The sequence below is a fragment of the Branchiostoma floridae genome, chromosome 5 (genome assembly GCF_000003815.2).
Source record: "Branchiostoma floridae strain S238N-H82 chromosome 5, Bfl_VNyyK, whole genome shotgun sequence".
Classification (NCBI taxonomy): domain Eukaryota; kingdom Metazoa; phylum Chordata; class Leptocardii; order Amphioxiformes; family Branchiostomatidae; genus Branchiostoma; species Branchiostoma floridae.
Genome location: NC_049983.1, coordinates 26,828,520 through 26,845,752, shown reverse-complemented (window position 1 = coordinate 26,845,752; position 17,233 = coordinate 26,828,520). Strand labels below are relative to the sequence as shown.

Genomic DNA, 17,233 nt, shown 5'->3' with positions numbered 1-17,233 from the left:
AGTGTTCGGCAGTTACTGCCATGCGACGTTCATCCGTTTAGTGAGGCACATCGACGTATACTGGAGGGAGCGTAGTATTGACTCTATTCGTCCAATTTCGACAATTAGACCACCGACCCACGGAGCCTGGTAGAGGCTACACCAGTGCAGGTATGGAGAAAAAAGTATTTTGAGCCCTGATGTAGAATTCAGAGGGGCGAGTAAGACAGAAAGAAACAAACATGCCGACACCTGGGATCGAACCCGGGTCGACAGATTACAAATCCAACATGCAAACCACAACACCAAAAGCTGTAGAGCTGTTGGCGTGGTCAGTTTGGCAGCGCTTAAACCCCACTGTTACACATAATATCCAAATTCCAATCAAATACCCACAAAACAATATCAACAACGACAATTTTAAAAAGATGGAAATGGAATGTTTCTAAATTCAGGTGTTCACCTTTACTAGAACTTTCCATATTACTAGTGCATGTGGGTGGATTTTAATTTCCTGGTTTTCATGATGATGATGATGATGATGATGAATGGTTTATCGGTAAAAAATCACTCGCAGCCTGTTTGGCTGAATTGCGGATTTCGTACAGATAATTTTGTCCAGCCAGAGCTAATTCTAGAAATATTAAAACATCTATAACATCAATTATATCTTAAACATTTAAATAACGATTAAACTTCTGACTTGCGTGTAGCAACACTTTAAAACACAACAGATATCCTTAGATACAAAGACATCAGGCATTCAAAAGGCGCACAACGTAGGGGATCGGCGAGTTTCTTAGTCTGTCAGTCCTACATTTCACATGTCGATATTTGTCACAGTTTCTGGTGGATCTGTTGTGATAGTCCGATCCCTTTGGTGGCAGTAATGACGGTCTGTGTCTCTCCAAGTAGGTTCCGAACTTAAAGCACAGATCTCGCCTGCGGTCCGACAGCAGTGGGATGTTTAAGTTCTTCCTGGCTTGTTCGTAGTTAGTGAAGCGTCTGCCTAGAATTGTCCGAACAGCTCTCCGCTGCACTGCTTCAAGCCTGTCTGACTGTGCACAGGTGAGGCCCGGATGCCAAACTGGCGCGCAATACTCCAGTACTGGTCTTAGTAAGACTCTTACAAACGATGTGAAAATGGTGACTAGGTTCAGACTCCCTAAATACACTTCTATTTCTTCAAAGTCTTGATTCGGGCACTCCCTAATTATCCATGCAAAGACTACCAATCTAGCTTGATTGGCAGTCCATTGTCACAGTGAGAACTGTCTGGTAAACTCCCCTCATTTGCATACGGGAAGACAAGGTCAGTGAAAACACACCTTTCCAAACAACAGGAGAACAAAGGGTTGACCAATCAGAGGGAGTAGACACAAAGGGCTGATCAATCAGGGGGAGTAAACAGTTGAGACTCTAGTGAGACTGCTTGTGTGTTGTGGGGCCAGGTCAGTTGTAAACATGGACTTGAACAAGAAACAGCCTCAAGTTTGGAGCAAACTGCAGCAGCAGGTAAAGACTGGGGTTACCTCAGGTCAAGCTCAGACCTGGGCCAGTAGGTTGTTCAAAACACAGGTAAGGGAAAGTTGTCTGTGGATAAGGGAACGGTTTTGTAGCTCCTGCTAAATTTCAGCTTGTTTGGTGAGTTTTTGTTACTCTTGTACAGTCGCTTGTACAGTGACTGTAAACAGAATAGCAAAAATTTGCCTTTAAAGTTTAAGTAAGTCCTTGTGTTGCATATACCCTTGAAATCTTGAAAAACGGCTCAGGCCAAATGATGTATCAAGGTTAAATAAAGGTTAAAAAAAAAAAAAAAAAAAAAAAGATACACAGTGCTTAGAAGTTAGATGTAGGTTTGAAGACTGATTTTGTGTAGCTCTAAGCTGTTTTGTTGTGCATGTGGGACATACTCATGATGATAGATGAGGTAGTGTATGCAAATTCAGGTCATGGTCAATAAATTATGGAGGTGTGTTTTGTTGTTTCTGTATTTGAGACAATCATAGCTCGTATAATGTTACATGTATGTATGTTACATGTGTATGTTGGCTTCAGTATTTGAAATGGTAAAATGATGTATAGTCAGGAAATCAAAAGGTTTCAGCTTGCACACTTGGTCTTGCAGAAGTTGTGGTGGAAGATTATTAAAAAGAAAGAAAGGCTACAAGGCTGGCACCCATGGCTTGTCTTCTGTCAGCTGAGTGACTGTTAGAGAAGCCAGTAGTCAGCACAATTGTTACGAAATTCCCAACCAACGTCTGCCTGGAGAGAACTTATCTAATCCAGGGCTGAATTGAACAAAGTCTTCTTCGTCACACAACCTTCCTTTAATTCTTCCTCAAATGTTTTGATGACCGTTTGTCGCCTTCATCAGTACAAAATGAAACAAATGCTATTGGTGCGATATGAACTAAAAAAACAAATCTAGTGCTAAAAAACTAATCTAGTGCTTTTTTATTACAGCATGTGTAAATATCCGTAGAAACAGAAGGTACTAGTACCTCACACAGTTGTTATTAATGGTTGTTTTATTGTGTAATGACCAAAAGGCTCTTCAAACCCACAAGGAAACCCACATCAGCGCCAAGACGTCTCCTCAGCCTGCCAAGAAGAGGAAGTCCAGCCAGAAGGAGTCTCCAAGGAAGAGGACAAAACTCAGGAGGGATGAGAAAGGAGAAGGCGTCTCCCAAGAACAAAGGTGGGCCTTCTTGGTTTGCTGTCAATCAGTGTGAATTGTGTTGTCTAAAGACGTGTGTACTAGTATTCAAAGTAGGCATAGCAACGACATTACATGGTAATATTAATTCCTCGACAAAGACTGGAGCTGATCGGTTTCAAAATTGCGTTAGTTCAATTTTGGTGTTGGAGATTACAGTTCAACTTGTTCCAGAACATTACCCCATACTAGACAGTCAGAGTAAAGTAGGCTAGGATTGCCACGTATTGAAATCCTGTGTGGGTTTTCCTTACTATTTAGCATATTCTTTTAGTATTTATTAAGTTTAGGGGCTTGTCTCACTTGTATAGACTTTTTATGGCTTTGGTTAAGTTTGACATAACTATGTAGTATTTACCTATTGTTAATAGGAAATGACAAGGGAATATCATATGTTATTCATCTAATCTTTATCTACCCCCCTCCCATCCAGCTCCCACCCTGACCTGTGGTTTGTGGATGACCTTGACATGGATGACATTGAGGTCACGTTGGGGTCAGATGTTGCGGCTGCAGCTCGGAAGGAGCGAGGTCTTGCAGAGAGACCCACCATGAGTCTGGTCAAACTCAACTCGTTTGATGGGTAAGTGGAAGTGGTAGTAATAGTAGTAGTATCCATTTGATTATACTGCTGCTGGGATCCCTGACACAAGTAGGCAGCAGTTGGCTGTTAGACGGTCGGTTTGGGTCATGTTTGTTTGTATTTATTGTTGTTTTTTCTGTATGTTGAAATGAGCGTTAGGTATGAACTATTAGATGGTCGGTACGGGATTTTCTCCACACAGAGGTTGGGTTGCGGAGATGGTGGTCGAGATTTTTACTGGCTCTCAAGGAAGCAAGCCAGTAAAAATCCGACCACTACTATCTCTGACACTTAATGTCTGCTTGGAGAATAGGTTCGGGGAACCACGGCAGTACTATATGCTTGTGTTTATATTTATCTATTTGTTGTTTCTGTAGCTTGACTCGAGCGGTTGGTATGGACTGTGAGATGGTTGGTACGGGTCACCGCGGCAGCAAGAGCGCATTGGCTCGGGTTTCCATCGTGAACCAGTTCGGCAAGTGTGTCTACGACAAGTTCGTTAAACCCAAGGAGAGGGTGACAGACTACCGCACCTTCGTTAGCGGGATCAGGCCACGAGATCTCATGAATGGTGCGTCTTTTACTCATACCTTTGTTTGTTTGTTTGTTTGTTTGTTTGTTTGTTTGTATTGTATACCCGGTAAACTGCCTCATGGCGTAATACACCAGCTTTGTACTGAAGAGTACAGACTGCATATGAAGGCTACTTTGTTTGTATTGCATACCTGCATGAAATCTCTGCGAATATGCAAATACCGATCATTCAAACGGTAACGAACACCAGACTTGATGGCAGGAAGCGTACCTTAGGGGAGCAACCAAAGCACAACACGGCTGGCTTCCAGGCTAGTATGTGCCCCTCTCAAGGGCACAACTTCTTGACCTGTCAGGCTTTGTCAGTAATCACCTCAACCAAACAGCCACTGTGCCCCTGTTTTATGTGTGTGTGTTTATGATATTTGAGCATCTTTGCCTGATTATGATTCCCAATGCACACAATGCAGTTTGTTACAATGCATCCTTGTGAGGTATTGGGTTATACTTACTTAATAGGCAGTAAGTATTCTTTTAGTGTGCCATTTCAGATTGTTCCAGTAGAATCTCTCAAGTCATTCCTTAACTTACAAGCCTGGCGTGTGTTGTCCACCTTGTTTCAGGTGAGAGTTTTAAGTCTGTGCAGAAGGAGGTGGCAGACATCCTTAAAGGAAGGATCCTGGTGGGCCACGCCCTGCAGAACGACATGAAGGTAAGGACAGCATTTCAGTCTCGATTAAGGGGTTCTTATATTTATGTCACACCTGTGACGTGAAAACGTTCGATACGTGTGTTCCGGACCGGGTGATAACTTCCGTATCAGACCGGCTCTAAGTTGTATCACACGGGCTCCATTCGAATAGATCGAACTGTTTTGAGCGGGACGAGTGCAGCGCCATCGAAAGTTCAAATACCTGATTCAGACGTTGGAACATTACTGTTGCAATACCTTTGTTCGAGGGCACCAAATTTGTTCAATTTCTGGCGCATTTCACATAAAAACGGGTTTTCTCAGGTCTTCGGCCGTAGGGCGATCTGACCCGTGGTCGGGCTGGTACCTCGGGTGATACGGAATACACTGTATATATATTATGTATTCTATATACACTTTTTATAGCTTTCTTCATGTCAATAATGTAGCTATCAGAATGCCCTCTGAATCTGAATGGCAAATAGCCTGCAATTTGAAACATAGTCACTAGGAGGCATCAGTGTACATGTCCGTCTGTATCTTTTGATTCTTATAGCTTTCTTCATGTCAATAATGAAACTATCAAAACTTCATTGGAATCGGAATGGCAAATTAAGTGCAGTTTGAAACATAGTCAGTAGGTGGCATCCGTGTACAGTCAGTTCACTCAGAAATTGATGGCACAGTCAGACGTATCTGCATCTGCATCTATACAGCTGGTATAACTGCCTTACGGCATAGCACACCAACAGATGCACTTCTTCTTGCAGTACATCTTGTAGCCTGTTGTTAAGGCCATGTTGATCAAATTTGATTACATGTATATGGATGGCATCAGTGCACGCATCAGTTTTCCAAAGAAAAAAGATTTCGACCAAACTATAATAGTGTAAATTGCTCAAAGCTGCAGCTAAATTAGTAAATGTATGCTATTAGCTACACAGAAATATTGGAAAAAGGATACTAATGCTGTAGAATACCAAAAGCCATTCCAAAGTCAAAGAAGAAAGACAAAAAATGAACTTAGGCCACAGCAAGTAAATTTTATGGATGACATCAGCGCGCGCATTAATTTTCGCCTGATTTCAGAAAACAAAACAAGATTTTTTTTTTCGGAGATGGTCAACATGACGAGAAAGTATCATGGCTAATGGTTGTACTTGTAGAAGTGAGACTAGCCAGGTAGCCATGACTGTAGTTATAGAAGTGAAACTAAAAATTTAGTAAGATAGTTGTAAAAGTTCCCAATATGGAAGCCATGGCATGAGTGTAGTTGCCATATCGGGAATTGATACCAGTCTACCACACGAGTGTCACCTTTACCTGTAACAGTAGTTCACGTCTTAGATACAGAAATTAATGCCTTGTAGGCTGTGATACCATGTTTCGTCGCTTGAATTCTTTTTATTTTACGTTTATTGCGTATATTTGGAAAATTTAGCCATCGTTTTTTTCTACCCATCTTGTTTTTTTTTCGCCCTATCTCACTATTTTTGCCGTCTGCAGAGGATGTCATCCATAAAATTTACTTGCTGTGGCCTTATGAAGAATCTATTGTTTTGTACATACTCTTGAGTTTCTGGTCATTTGCTCAACCTTCTTGAGCTCTTAGATTTCATGTTAAAGACAAACGTTCTTTCTTGCACCAGTTCCCAGAGGATGTCATCCGTATAATCAAGATGTTGTACTTCCATGTATTTATTTCCTCCTTTATCTAACTAGGCTCTCCAGATGACCCACCCTAAGAACATGATCAGGGACACCTCCAACTTCCCTCCCTTCAAGAGTCTGGCAGGGGTGAGTTTGTTTGTTTGTTTTTCACACAAAAACAATAACAATATAGAAAGTAAATAAAGGTGCTTGAGGAGGGAGGAAGCCTAGTTGGCTTGTACAGTGCCCTCCTCCACTTATTAATAACTAAACAGTAACTAATCTATATACGAATGTAGAAAATATAAGATAAGCGTCTTTCAAGCTCCTTTCATGTATACTTGTTTTTCAAACTGGTAAGGACAAACACTTCCCTCTTAGCACACAAAACAGCAACAACACACAACAAAAACAACACACACAACAAAAACAACACACACAACAAAAACAACACACACAGCAAAAACAACACACACAGCAAAAACAACACACACAGCAAAAACAACACACACAGCAAAAACAACACAAACAGCAAAAACAACACAAACAGCAAAAACAACACAAACAGCAAAAACAACACACACAGCAAAAACAACACACACAGCAAAAACAACACACACAGCAAAAACAACACAAACAGCAAAAACAACACAAACAGCAAAAACAACACACACAGCAAAAACAGCACACACAGCAAAAACAACACACACAGCAAAAACAACACACACAAGAACAGTATGTACATTGTACTAGTTCTTCAAACCGGTAAGGACCAACACTTCCCTCCTAGCACACAAAACAACAACAACAACACACACAACAAAAATAATACACACAAGAACAGCAACAGTTACACATTCAACCTTCTTTCACCATTTTGCATTGAAAATTTGTCTTGGGCTGGTACCTCATGTGATACGTCATACGTGGTGTTGTGTTCTACAATGTATATTCATACCATCCATACTACCCTTGCAACAATGCACACACACACACAAACACACTGGTAAGGAAACACAATACACTTTGATTATTGCTCACAACAATATTTAAACATTGAAAATAAAAATCACTGAACAAAGATGTTGAAATTTCCCTTGAATCTTTAATCTTTAACTCCCCATGATGAAAGCCTTGAAACAAAAAAAAACCTGTAACCTGTGTTATACACGCTCCATTACGCATTTCAGTCGTATCATTATTGACCTGATACAACGATACGTTGAAAACCAAATGCTAATATCAAACATTGATAGTACATGTAGTATTTTAAAAGAAAATATTCCTCAAAACAATTTAAAAAATGAATACAACTACTATCCATGTAGTAAGTGTCAAAATGAAACTCACATACCAGCTTATATCTTAAATCATTAGTAAATCATCTTAAATCATTAATAAATAAAAATAAATAAATCATTAGTAATACCTTCAGTCTTCATGTACAAGTACAATTCAACCAAAGAAAATTTGATATAACGAATACTAATAAGGGTATATTTTATTCTATATGAATTAAGATAGATGTACATGTATGTTGGCTCTAAAAGTTGTCCTCCACACACTAAAGACAATTTCAACTGTATATAATATAATATTTTACAGAACAGAATCATGAATGGCCTACAGCATTAACTAATGGGTGGAATCACTTAAACTTGCTTTGTCAATATGAGTATCTCCTATTTTATTTAAGAAACTCCAAAGTTTATAAGTTATGTAAGATCAGGCGGTGAGACTGCAGTTTGGTACAGTTTGTTCCTCACCTGACTCAGGTTCAGAAGGTATGAAATATGGAGACTGTGTGGTTCTCTAGAGCAGTCACTACCAACTGTCCCTGTGGTGCCATGGCAACAGCCCATTGCCTCCCCATATCTGTATGACTTTTTTGTGTTTGAAGAATTTTCCTTTTGTCAAACATCTCCACATGGCTGTTTCTCCTGTCTGCCACGATGATGTTACCTGCCCTGTCTGTACAGATGCCACTGGGTTTATTCAGCTGACCTTCACCACTTCCCTCACATCTAAATTGGAACAAAAACTGTCCATCCCTGTTGTACACCTGGACACAGTGATTATCACAGTCTGACACAAGAATGTTCCCTTCCCCGTCCACAGTAATGTACAATACATGTTTCATCCCCTACTGCTGACCCACAGTTCTCACAAGCGCCCCATCTGGCCTGAACACCAGTGTACTACACCATGTAGGTTGAGTCAGTGTCCTGAGGTCTGTGTGATGAGGATGTGGTTCCTCCTGGTGTCCACGGTAACTCCTCTCCCTCACCCTGCCTTCTGTAGGTCAAACTTCCTCATCACCCTGCCCTGTACTGCACAGCAAACTCAGCAAAGTCTGTCTCCCCTACCAGGCCACCACTCACACATTCCCCTCTCTATCCATGGCCACATCTTCATGTCTACCTTACGTGGCTGTAGGGAACTCTCTCACAAACGTTCCCTGCAGGCTGAACACTTGGGTTCTCCGGTTCTCCGAGCATGCTACAAAAATCTCCTCTTCCTTTGATACTGTAACATTTTGTGCATAATCAAACTGATCTGGAGCTGATCCCACTTCACCAAATGTCACGCTCTGAAACTGAGGCTCCTCTTGCACTTGGTTATCATGGTGATGACCTGTGCCCCTTATTGCAGTATTACTAGATGTAGGTGCTACTGGTATTGGTGCAGGTGCTGCTGGGATTGGTGCTGGTGCTCTATGGATTGGTGCAGGTGCTGCTGGGATTGGTGCAGATGGAAAAAACTGGACCGTCACATATCCCAAAACTGGCACTGGGGTGTCTGTGGGCTGAAAGACAGCAGGCTGGGTTTGTACAGGAGTTGGTGCTGCTTTTTCTCTGTACTTTTCTACCACCTCTGTCAAAGCAGTTTGCTGACTGAGAAACTCAACCCATCCCTGCTGCAGTTCTTGCTCTGCTCGATCACAGGCAGCAGACAGATCATTGATGCCTGCCAACACTTTGTTCCTTTCAGTCTGTATTTTCTTCATGTTTTCTCTGTGACTTTGTTGTGATTCAGACAAGAGGCGGTCTTTTCTCTTTGTGAGTTTCTGCTCCATTTGGTTGTAGGTTTGAACAATGCTGTTGTCTCTCTGCTGTTTCTGTTCATTCAGGGTTTTCTCTTCCTTCCTCAATCCTCTGATGAAGCTGCAGTAACTTTCCAGAATGCTTCTGCCCTCGTTGATTAAATCCTGGACAGGCAAACTCTTTTCCTGTGCAGCTTTTTTGATGGTTGTTGTGCGGTGATCGTCATGAGCCTCTTCTAAACCCTGTTTACAGATTGGGATCTGACACTGTTTACAGTATAGTTCGAGCACCTCAGAGGGGTGACAACTGCACCTATTTCCAGACTGGGGTTGTCCCCTTGTTTCCCCTGACAGTGTAGCCTGGTTTTGCAGCCTCTCGCACAAATTCGCCGCCGCGACATTGTCTGGCAAAATGGCGACCCACCGGGGTGGCAGCCTGACCTGGTGACGGCAGACTGGGCACTTGAAGGCCCCTCCCCTCCCTGCATGGTCCTGCAGACAGTCCTGACAGAAGGTGTGTCCACATGGCAGCACCTTGGGCCTGGTGAACAGTGCCAGGCAGATGCTGCAGGTCAGCTCTTCATGGATTTTTGTCCCCAAACATGTCGGTGCAGCCGCCATTTTGCTGTCCTTGTGAAGTATTAGCCCTCCAAGGTTCCGCTGACTCACTGTACACAGAACCGGTTTCTGCCATAGCCTTAGGCGTATAATTGGTGCAGATCTACTTAGTACATGCATGTAGCTTAACAACATTGCCTGCCAGGAGATTTATCCTATAAGAACTGAGTCACTAAGTATTAATTAGGAAAAATAGTTATTTTACTGTACTTCCAATCCTACATCAGTCAATACTATCAGCTGGAAAGTTTCTCAGCTGTAGTGATAGTATGACTATGTGTATAGTTACTGATTCACAGACTTTCTTCATCTCAATCTGTCACTGTCAGAGTGTAGGCAGTCCACTCAATACCCAATAGTAGTGACATACATGTATATGACATAATATGAGAATTTTTTTTACAAAACTTTCAAATCCACCTCAGTGTCAAATCTACAGCAATTTGTTCTCTCATAGCCCCAGGCACTAAAATCATACTTGTGTGACAAAAATATTGTTCTTGTGTGGTGTCAAAGGAGTTTTCATTATGAAGATGACAACATCTAATAACTGTGGGTCAGACAGAATTAATTTACTGGTGTATTTCCCTTGGGGGTTTCCTGTTGCCATTGTACAGCTAATTAACATGGAGTTAATTAACTCTGATGAGCTGTCTCAGTGCAGGGTAGCTCATTTTGCACTGCTGTATGGTCGACATAACGAGCATGTGATTGATCAGTTGTCAATACAGTAATCAATATTTCTGGAGAAGGCTGTTGTCGCCATGCCCTTCTTGCTGCACAAACTCTGTCCTGCTCTCACATTGATTGATTGAGACTTTGCAGGCTGCTCCCCAGAAAGAGATGACATTGTCCATCTTCTTGATCAGAAGGGTGTTCATGGTACAGGAATATGTTGCCCAGTTGTGCTACGCAACCATGGATATTTTGTTTGACGTAACCTAGTTTCAAACTCAGGTAGTGCAGTGAACTGAGGTCTTCTTCCCTCTACTCTAGCATATAAAAAAATGTCTTTAGTCCAATAGCTTTGAGAGCTCCCATCTTCAGTTGTGTCGCTAATATTTCGCTCATTCCACATTCAAGATTTCCCCCTGGGTCCTGGTGATGTTCTTAATACCTACGTTGCAATGTCCAAAAAACAAGGAAATGAACTAGACATTGGAAACATCCATAGTTGCTGAACCAGAGAACTAATGATAGCTTTGTACGATGGCACACCTAATCCATTAAAAAAAAAATGAACTGGACATTTGAAACGTCCATAGTTGCTGAACTAGAGAACTAGTGATAATTTATTGTATGATGGCACAGTCACCTAATCCATTAAAAAAAACAAGAAAATGAACTAAACATTGTGAACATTCATAGTTGCTGAACCAGACAACTAATGATAACTTTGTATGATGGCACACGTAATCCATTAAAAAAAAATGAACTCCGGACATTTGAAACATCCATAGTTGCTGAACCAGACAACTAATGATAACTTTGTATGATGGCACACGTAATCCATTAAAAAAAAATGAACTCCGGACATTTGAAACATCCATAGTTGCTGAACCAGAGAACTAAATGATAACTTTGTATGATGGCACACCTAATCCATTAAAAAAAAAAGAACAAAATGAACTGGAAATTTGTAACGTCCATACTCAAGCTGAACCAGAGAACTCAATTCGGTACGATGGCACTAGCCTGGTATCCAGCCGTAATATAGCTCCCAAGTCTCTTCTGTCCTCTCCAATTGCGGAGAGGACAGAAGAGACTCGGGAGCTATATTACGGCTGGATACCAGGCTACGATGGCACACCTAATTATGTAACGAGGGTCCCCAGGGAATGCCACGGAAGGTTGGAGGCTAAGCGCCTGTTGTGTCGTCTGTCCTTTCCGCTGTGTGCCGATCGATGTATAAAGCCCTGGGGAGGGCTGAAGCTGTTGGTACTGGTCATGTTACATCAGGGTTGGACAAGTCCACTAGGCTGATTGTCCAGGGCAAGTGAAAGTGCTGGTCAGGCAAGCACGTGTCCTACCCCACAAGATTTTTCCATGAGTGAGATTTTGATAAACTTGTTTCTTTTCACGGTCATGGCATCAAGGATTGGTCAACACAGAAGAATAGAGTCAATATGAATTATGATAAAAGTTCTAAGATTAGCTAAGAATTATGATAACATATTGCTGGAAGTGAAAATACATAGAAAAATGTTATTCAAATTTTGGGTATTAAGTAATTTTTTATGAACTTGCCTGTAGAACAGTACTGAATTTTATCAAACTTATCCAACCCTGTACATATACATTGTACTACAGAAGACTGGTGTTGGCACGGTTACTTAGCACGGTCAGCTCAGACTTGGGACTTAGTCTTTACTGCAAATCAATACCACAGTGGGACTGGAGTCCAGAGCTATGTAGTTAGTTGGTTCTTGGTCAAACTTGTAGACTTTGTAATTTGTCATTTGTCATTTGAAATTTATCTTTTAATATTGAAAGCCTCTATTCTTCATATTTATAGATTCTGAAATTCACTTGTCTTATATGGCAGTGGCACTTGTACAAAAATTAATGTACATTTTTTCCTTTGGGTATTACTTTACTTCTATGTTCTATGTTACATTAGGAATATCAATGATTGTGTACATGTTCAGATGTCAATTTTTACAATAATCATTTCAATAAATGAAACCGTCATCTGTTTCCTTCTTCTAAGTAAGTGAGGGTAGCAGAAGAAGCCTTTGGTGTGTTGTCTTTAAGTTTAAAGTAAGAACACCATCTCAAGAAACCGTGTTCTTCTCCCCAGGGTAACAACACGCCTTCCTTAAAGAAGCTTGCGGCTGGAGTCCTCCATCTTCAGATCCAGAAGGGGGAGCACTGCTCGGTAAGTCTGCAGTATTTCTTCAGGGGGTAGTACTGGTTTGCTGAGTTCCCTTCTCACATCCACAACTAGATTGTTATTGTTTCAAATTCTTATTTCGTGACAACATGTTTAACTAATGATTACAAACTACACTATTGTACAAGTTTTCAGCGGTACGTCCTGTCAATTGCTAACAGTGACACTTACATACGTGATGTATTTAATACCTAGAAACACATGCATCACTATCTAACAACAATACTACATGTAGATACAACCATTGTAGAATATTTACATTTCTAGCACCATCATTCGTAGCTTGGGAAAATGACAGCTCAGAGACGATGGTATTCGACCGGTTTCGAGATTTCTAGCACCAGTTTGTTGTTTTAGACCAGCCCATTGGTTGCTATAGCACTAGTACAACATAGAGGTAAATCCACCCTGTTATATGTCCCAGCCTGATACCCATTTACCCATTATACCTGCCCAGTGTCTCTGCCCTCTGGCATCTATAATAGGTGTGCTTACCAGTCTAGTTAAATCCAGGCCACAATGATTCCACAGAAAGACATAACCCCAAACGGTTTGTTTGTCTAAATTGGCCCGCTGAGATTCTCATGATGGGCCCGAGTAAATCCTCCCCGCTAAGTCCGGCTCACACTTTCGCTCTGAGCGGACCGAGCGACCCGTAACGCTAACTGGGTCAACGCGCGTTTAATGGCAGTAATGTGTCCGTAATGGCGGGTAATGGCTGATTACTGCGCCGCCCCACGCCGCTCTACTTCAGTGATGTAATTACCCTAATCTCCTCACCACCTCCTGGCTTTCACAAAGTTCAGCCAATTTCACATCCTCAGTTTTAATGGAATCTGGCATTTTAAAAGTTCATGGAATTTTGCATCTAAAGCTTGATGGATGTTCAATGGATTGGAGAACGTTTTGTTGTCATTCATTCTCCTCATGGGGAAAATGATATGTTATTATGTTAAGCTTGCTGAAAAACTTGCCTATCTCTAAAGAATATGGTTTTCAAGCATTTGAAATGCTAAAAAATCAGACTAACAAGTTGCACAATTTTTCTTTCTTTTTCATCAGGTTTTCAAAATACATTCTGCAATTTACACACATGTGTAATGGCAAATTAAAGTGAAATGTAAATTTGGGAAAAAAGCACCCGTATTAGTGTTAGACCTAACTACAAAATAACAAAGAGAACCTTAATTGAAAAGACAATAGATTGTGTAACTTCCCACTTAAGGTGTCATGAAATAGGAATTTGTTTTTACCAAAACTTTTACTGTATTGCCCTCTCTCAGTAGACTTTTCATAATGATAAGTAACTTTATATGTAAATTATTTTATCAAGATCAGAATAATAAGAGGCAAGAGAAGTTGCTGCTTGTTTTTCTGGGTAACATCAATGTGTACATGCTGATGCCATCCATGGAATTACATCACACTGGCCCACCAGTGTTGAACTTCACACTCAGTCTGACAAATTTGTTCAGATGGAACACAGAGACAACAGCAGGGTTCCTGGTTTCTCCCGCGGCGGGTGGAATCAATGAACTTGCCAATGTCATTCATAATTCAAGTTCATGTTGCTTTCCTTCGGGAGCGTCCTGCTCATCATGTAAAGCCTCCAAGTTCATTGTATCTGACGGTTGAAGGTCAAATGTACAAGGCAGGGCTGGAAATCCTATATCGCCTCCGTCAGTCAGTGTACAGTGTACAATGTGCAAAACGGAAAGGAGCAGAGTGAAATTTGTTATCACCAAGCACAGTAGGGGCATCTTCGCTGGATAGCTTTATTGAAGGAACGCAATGCAGATAGACGTACATATTAGATGTGACAGGTTGTTCAGTGTGATATAACCAGCTGCTGCCCAGCTATGTGCCTGCGAAGCTGGTGTGTTATTCCGAAGGGCAGTTATACCGGCTGTATAGTTTATGATATCAGAGGTACAGTACTGTTATCCAGTGGTAAAGATGATAATGTTACTGTTATCACAGGCCCACACAGGACTGTTATGCTTGTTACATGTCCACACAGTACTGTTATGCTTGTTACATGTAATTTTCTGATTGCAAAAAAAAAAAGAAGAAGTTTCGAGCCCATCCTCCTTCGGGATCGGCTTGCCCGTCATGTCGAGCCGCAGAAGTACATCTCACCCGGCGTCTGAAGGTCGAACGTACGGTGTGACCTTGGGGTGTTCCGGGGAGGGATGATTGTGGCGGAGCGGCTCACTGGGTGGAAAATGGCTCGCGGCACCCCCCGCGGCTCCGTAGTACAGGAGGGATTAGCGCTGAGGCGGCAATTATCGGGGGAACGGACGGAATGGGAAGTGATGCTGTTAGGTTTACATAGTGGGTGGTGTCATGTTGGGTAAGCCGTTTGGGTGTTTGGCTCAGAACCAAGAGATACTGGGACCCCTGACATGCCACCAAATGTTGTTTCTTGGTAAAAAGACACTTAACACAACTTTCCTCACTCCACCTAGGTGTAAAGATGGGTACCTTAGACTTTGATTTTGGAGGTAAAAGGCAGTTGGAAGAGAGGATTGAGCTCCAACTTCCAATACCCTGCCTATATAGACATGGTGGTTATAAAATAAGCTGATACTGGACTACTTTACCTTTAGTGGGATGGGGGTTGTCACAACTCTGACAGGATCACATTGCACTGCAGCTATAGGTGTCGCTGCTTACAGATGCGGTCACAAACACATGCAGCAACACCTACGCTGCACTACAATGTGAGCTAGTCAGAATTGCCCTGAGGAAGGTGACAGACGGTCACTGAAATGTAGGTTGAATAAAACTCTAGGTTTTCTGCAAAGAATATCCGGTGATGTATCAACCTGATCAAACTGTTCATGAGCCATATGATATGGCTCAGTATCAAATTTCAGCCAAACACACTCAGGAAAATGAGTCCCCTACGATATTATTGATATTCTGACAGCTGATCCATATTTTGATGATGGAATTCCTGGCATTCTGCATCGGCCCTAAATCTTGATGCATCAGCCTGGCATTTAGCTCTGACACACTCCAGTCATCTTAGGGTGTCACTGTGTGGGTTACATTTTGAATGTGTACATCCTTCCATATTATCTAATTAGCACCTCTGCATTATGCTGCAGTCATGTTAGCTGGTGTGTTACGCCAAAGCAGATGCAGTCCTCTCGTCAGGGTTTTATTTTACTATGGTAGAAATGGCAAGGTAGCAAAGTGACCAATTGGGGGAAGGGTTTTTAAGGGTTGTCTTAGCCTATATATCCATGGCAAAATTTTGAAAGTGTAAGGTAAGTGTATGTTCTTGATAGGATTGCTGCCCCTACGGCCGGTGAGGCTATGGGACCGGTGAGGTGAGGTGAGAAGGTAAAAAGTTGGCATTCTAAGGGCCATTTTACATTGAAAACGGTATATAGCTCTGACACACTCCAGTCAGTCATTGGGTGTCGCTGTGTGCATTATACAGTCCATGGTACATCCCTCAACATTGTCTAATTAGCACCTCTGTATTACTAGTACACTGCAGTCTTTATAGGATTTTATTTTAGCATGGTGGTAATGGCAAGGTAGCTAAAGTGACCAATAAAGGCATGCATGGGCCCATCAATGACTAGATTTTGAAGGTGTAAACTTAAGTAAAAAGTTGGCATTCTAAGAGCCACTTTACATTGAAAATGGTTTATTTGGAAAACTTAACATGTCAAACGGTTCGCAGCCTTGCGGCTGAATGGTGTTTAACTCTGACACCCTCCACTCAGTCTTAGGGTGGCGCTGTGCGGGTTATACAGTCCATGGGACATCCTTAAACATTGTCTAATTAGCACCTCCGTATTACTAGTACCAAGGAGCTTTTATATTGTTTGTTTGTTTGTTTATTCTTTATTTAACCAGGGTAAAGCATATCGCCTGATGGCGTTTTTCAAAGCCCCCTGGGGGGAGAACCCCGAACATAAATTATACATCAAGTTCAACAGAACCAAATCAACTTCAATAACATAATCATACATAACGTTCTATGAGACCAAATTACTTAGGTAACATAAGCATAAAGATTGTACAAACTTTAGTCAGATTTAACTTAGATAACATAAAATAATACTGCCAAACGAGTGAAACCAAAAGTTTAGCCTTAACGTGACATAACACAGGAAACATAACAAAAAGAAGTCAAATTTAAAATCAGGATTGAATATATTTATATTTTATATATATCATTTATATCTGATATGTAAGCTCCTTGCTAGTACACTGCAGTCTTCTAGCCAGGATTTTATTTTAGTATCAATGATGAAACAGCATGGTAGCATTTAGCAATCAATTGGGGTAGGAATAGTGTGCTTGGACTATCGATGGTTCAGGGTTTTAAAGATGTTAGGCAAAAGGATACATTCTAACACTTAGGGAACTCTTTTTTTTACCCTTGAGGGACTTCTTTCTTTTAGACCATGTATAATTAGAAGGAAAGTAAGGAATTTAATCTAATTACGAGGAAAGTAAGCGAGATGAAAAATAAGTGCAATGGTCCTAAAGCTAGTGTG

General features: G+C 41.4%; 2 protein-coding genes across 2 annotated transcripts in view; both read left to right on the top strand.

Annotated features, from left to right (window-relative positions):
- The first annotated feature begins 1,405 nt into the window (after positions 1 to 1,405).
- LOC118416392 lies at positions 1,406 to 3,285 on the top strand. Its single transcript, XM_035821488.1, has 3 exons — positions 1,406 to 1,557; positions 2,532 to 2,680; positions 3,132 to 3,285. Exons 1-3 carry the CDS (start codon positions 1,444 to 1,446, stop codon positions 3,283 to 3,285), a joined length of 417 nt encoding a protein of 138 aa, XP_035677381.1. The 5' UTR covers positions 1,406 to 1,443.
- Positions 3,286 to 3,663: 378 nt separating this feature from the next.
- LOC118415712 (RNA exonuclease 4-like) overlaps positions 3,664 to 17,233 on the top strand; it is a 51,336-nt gene continuing 37,766 nt past the window's right edge. The window contains exons 1-4 of the mRNA XM_035820464.1: positions 3,664 to 3,852; positions 4,439 to 4,527; positions 6,229 to 6,303; positions 12,618 to 12,695. Of these exons, the coding sequence (XP_035676357.1) occupies positions 3,678 to 3,852; positions 4,439 to 4,527; positions 6,229 to 6,303; positions 12,618 to 12,695 (417 nt within the window). The 5' untranslated portion in view covers positions 3,664 to 3,677. The remainder of the gene's footprint in view (positions 3,853 to 4,438; positions 4,528 to 6,228; positions 6,304 to 12,617; positions 12,696 to 17,233) is intronic.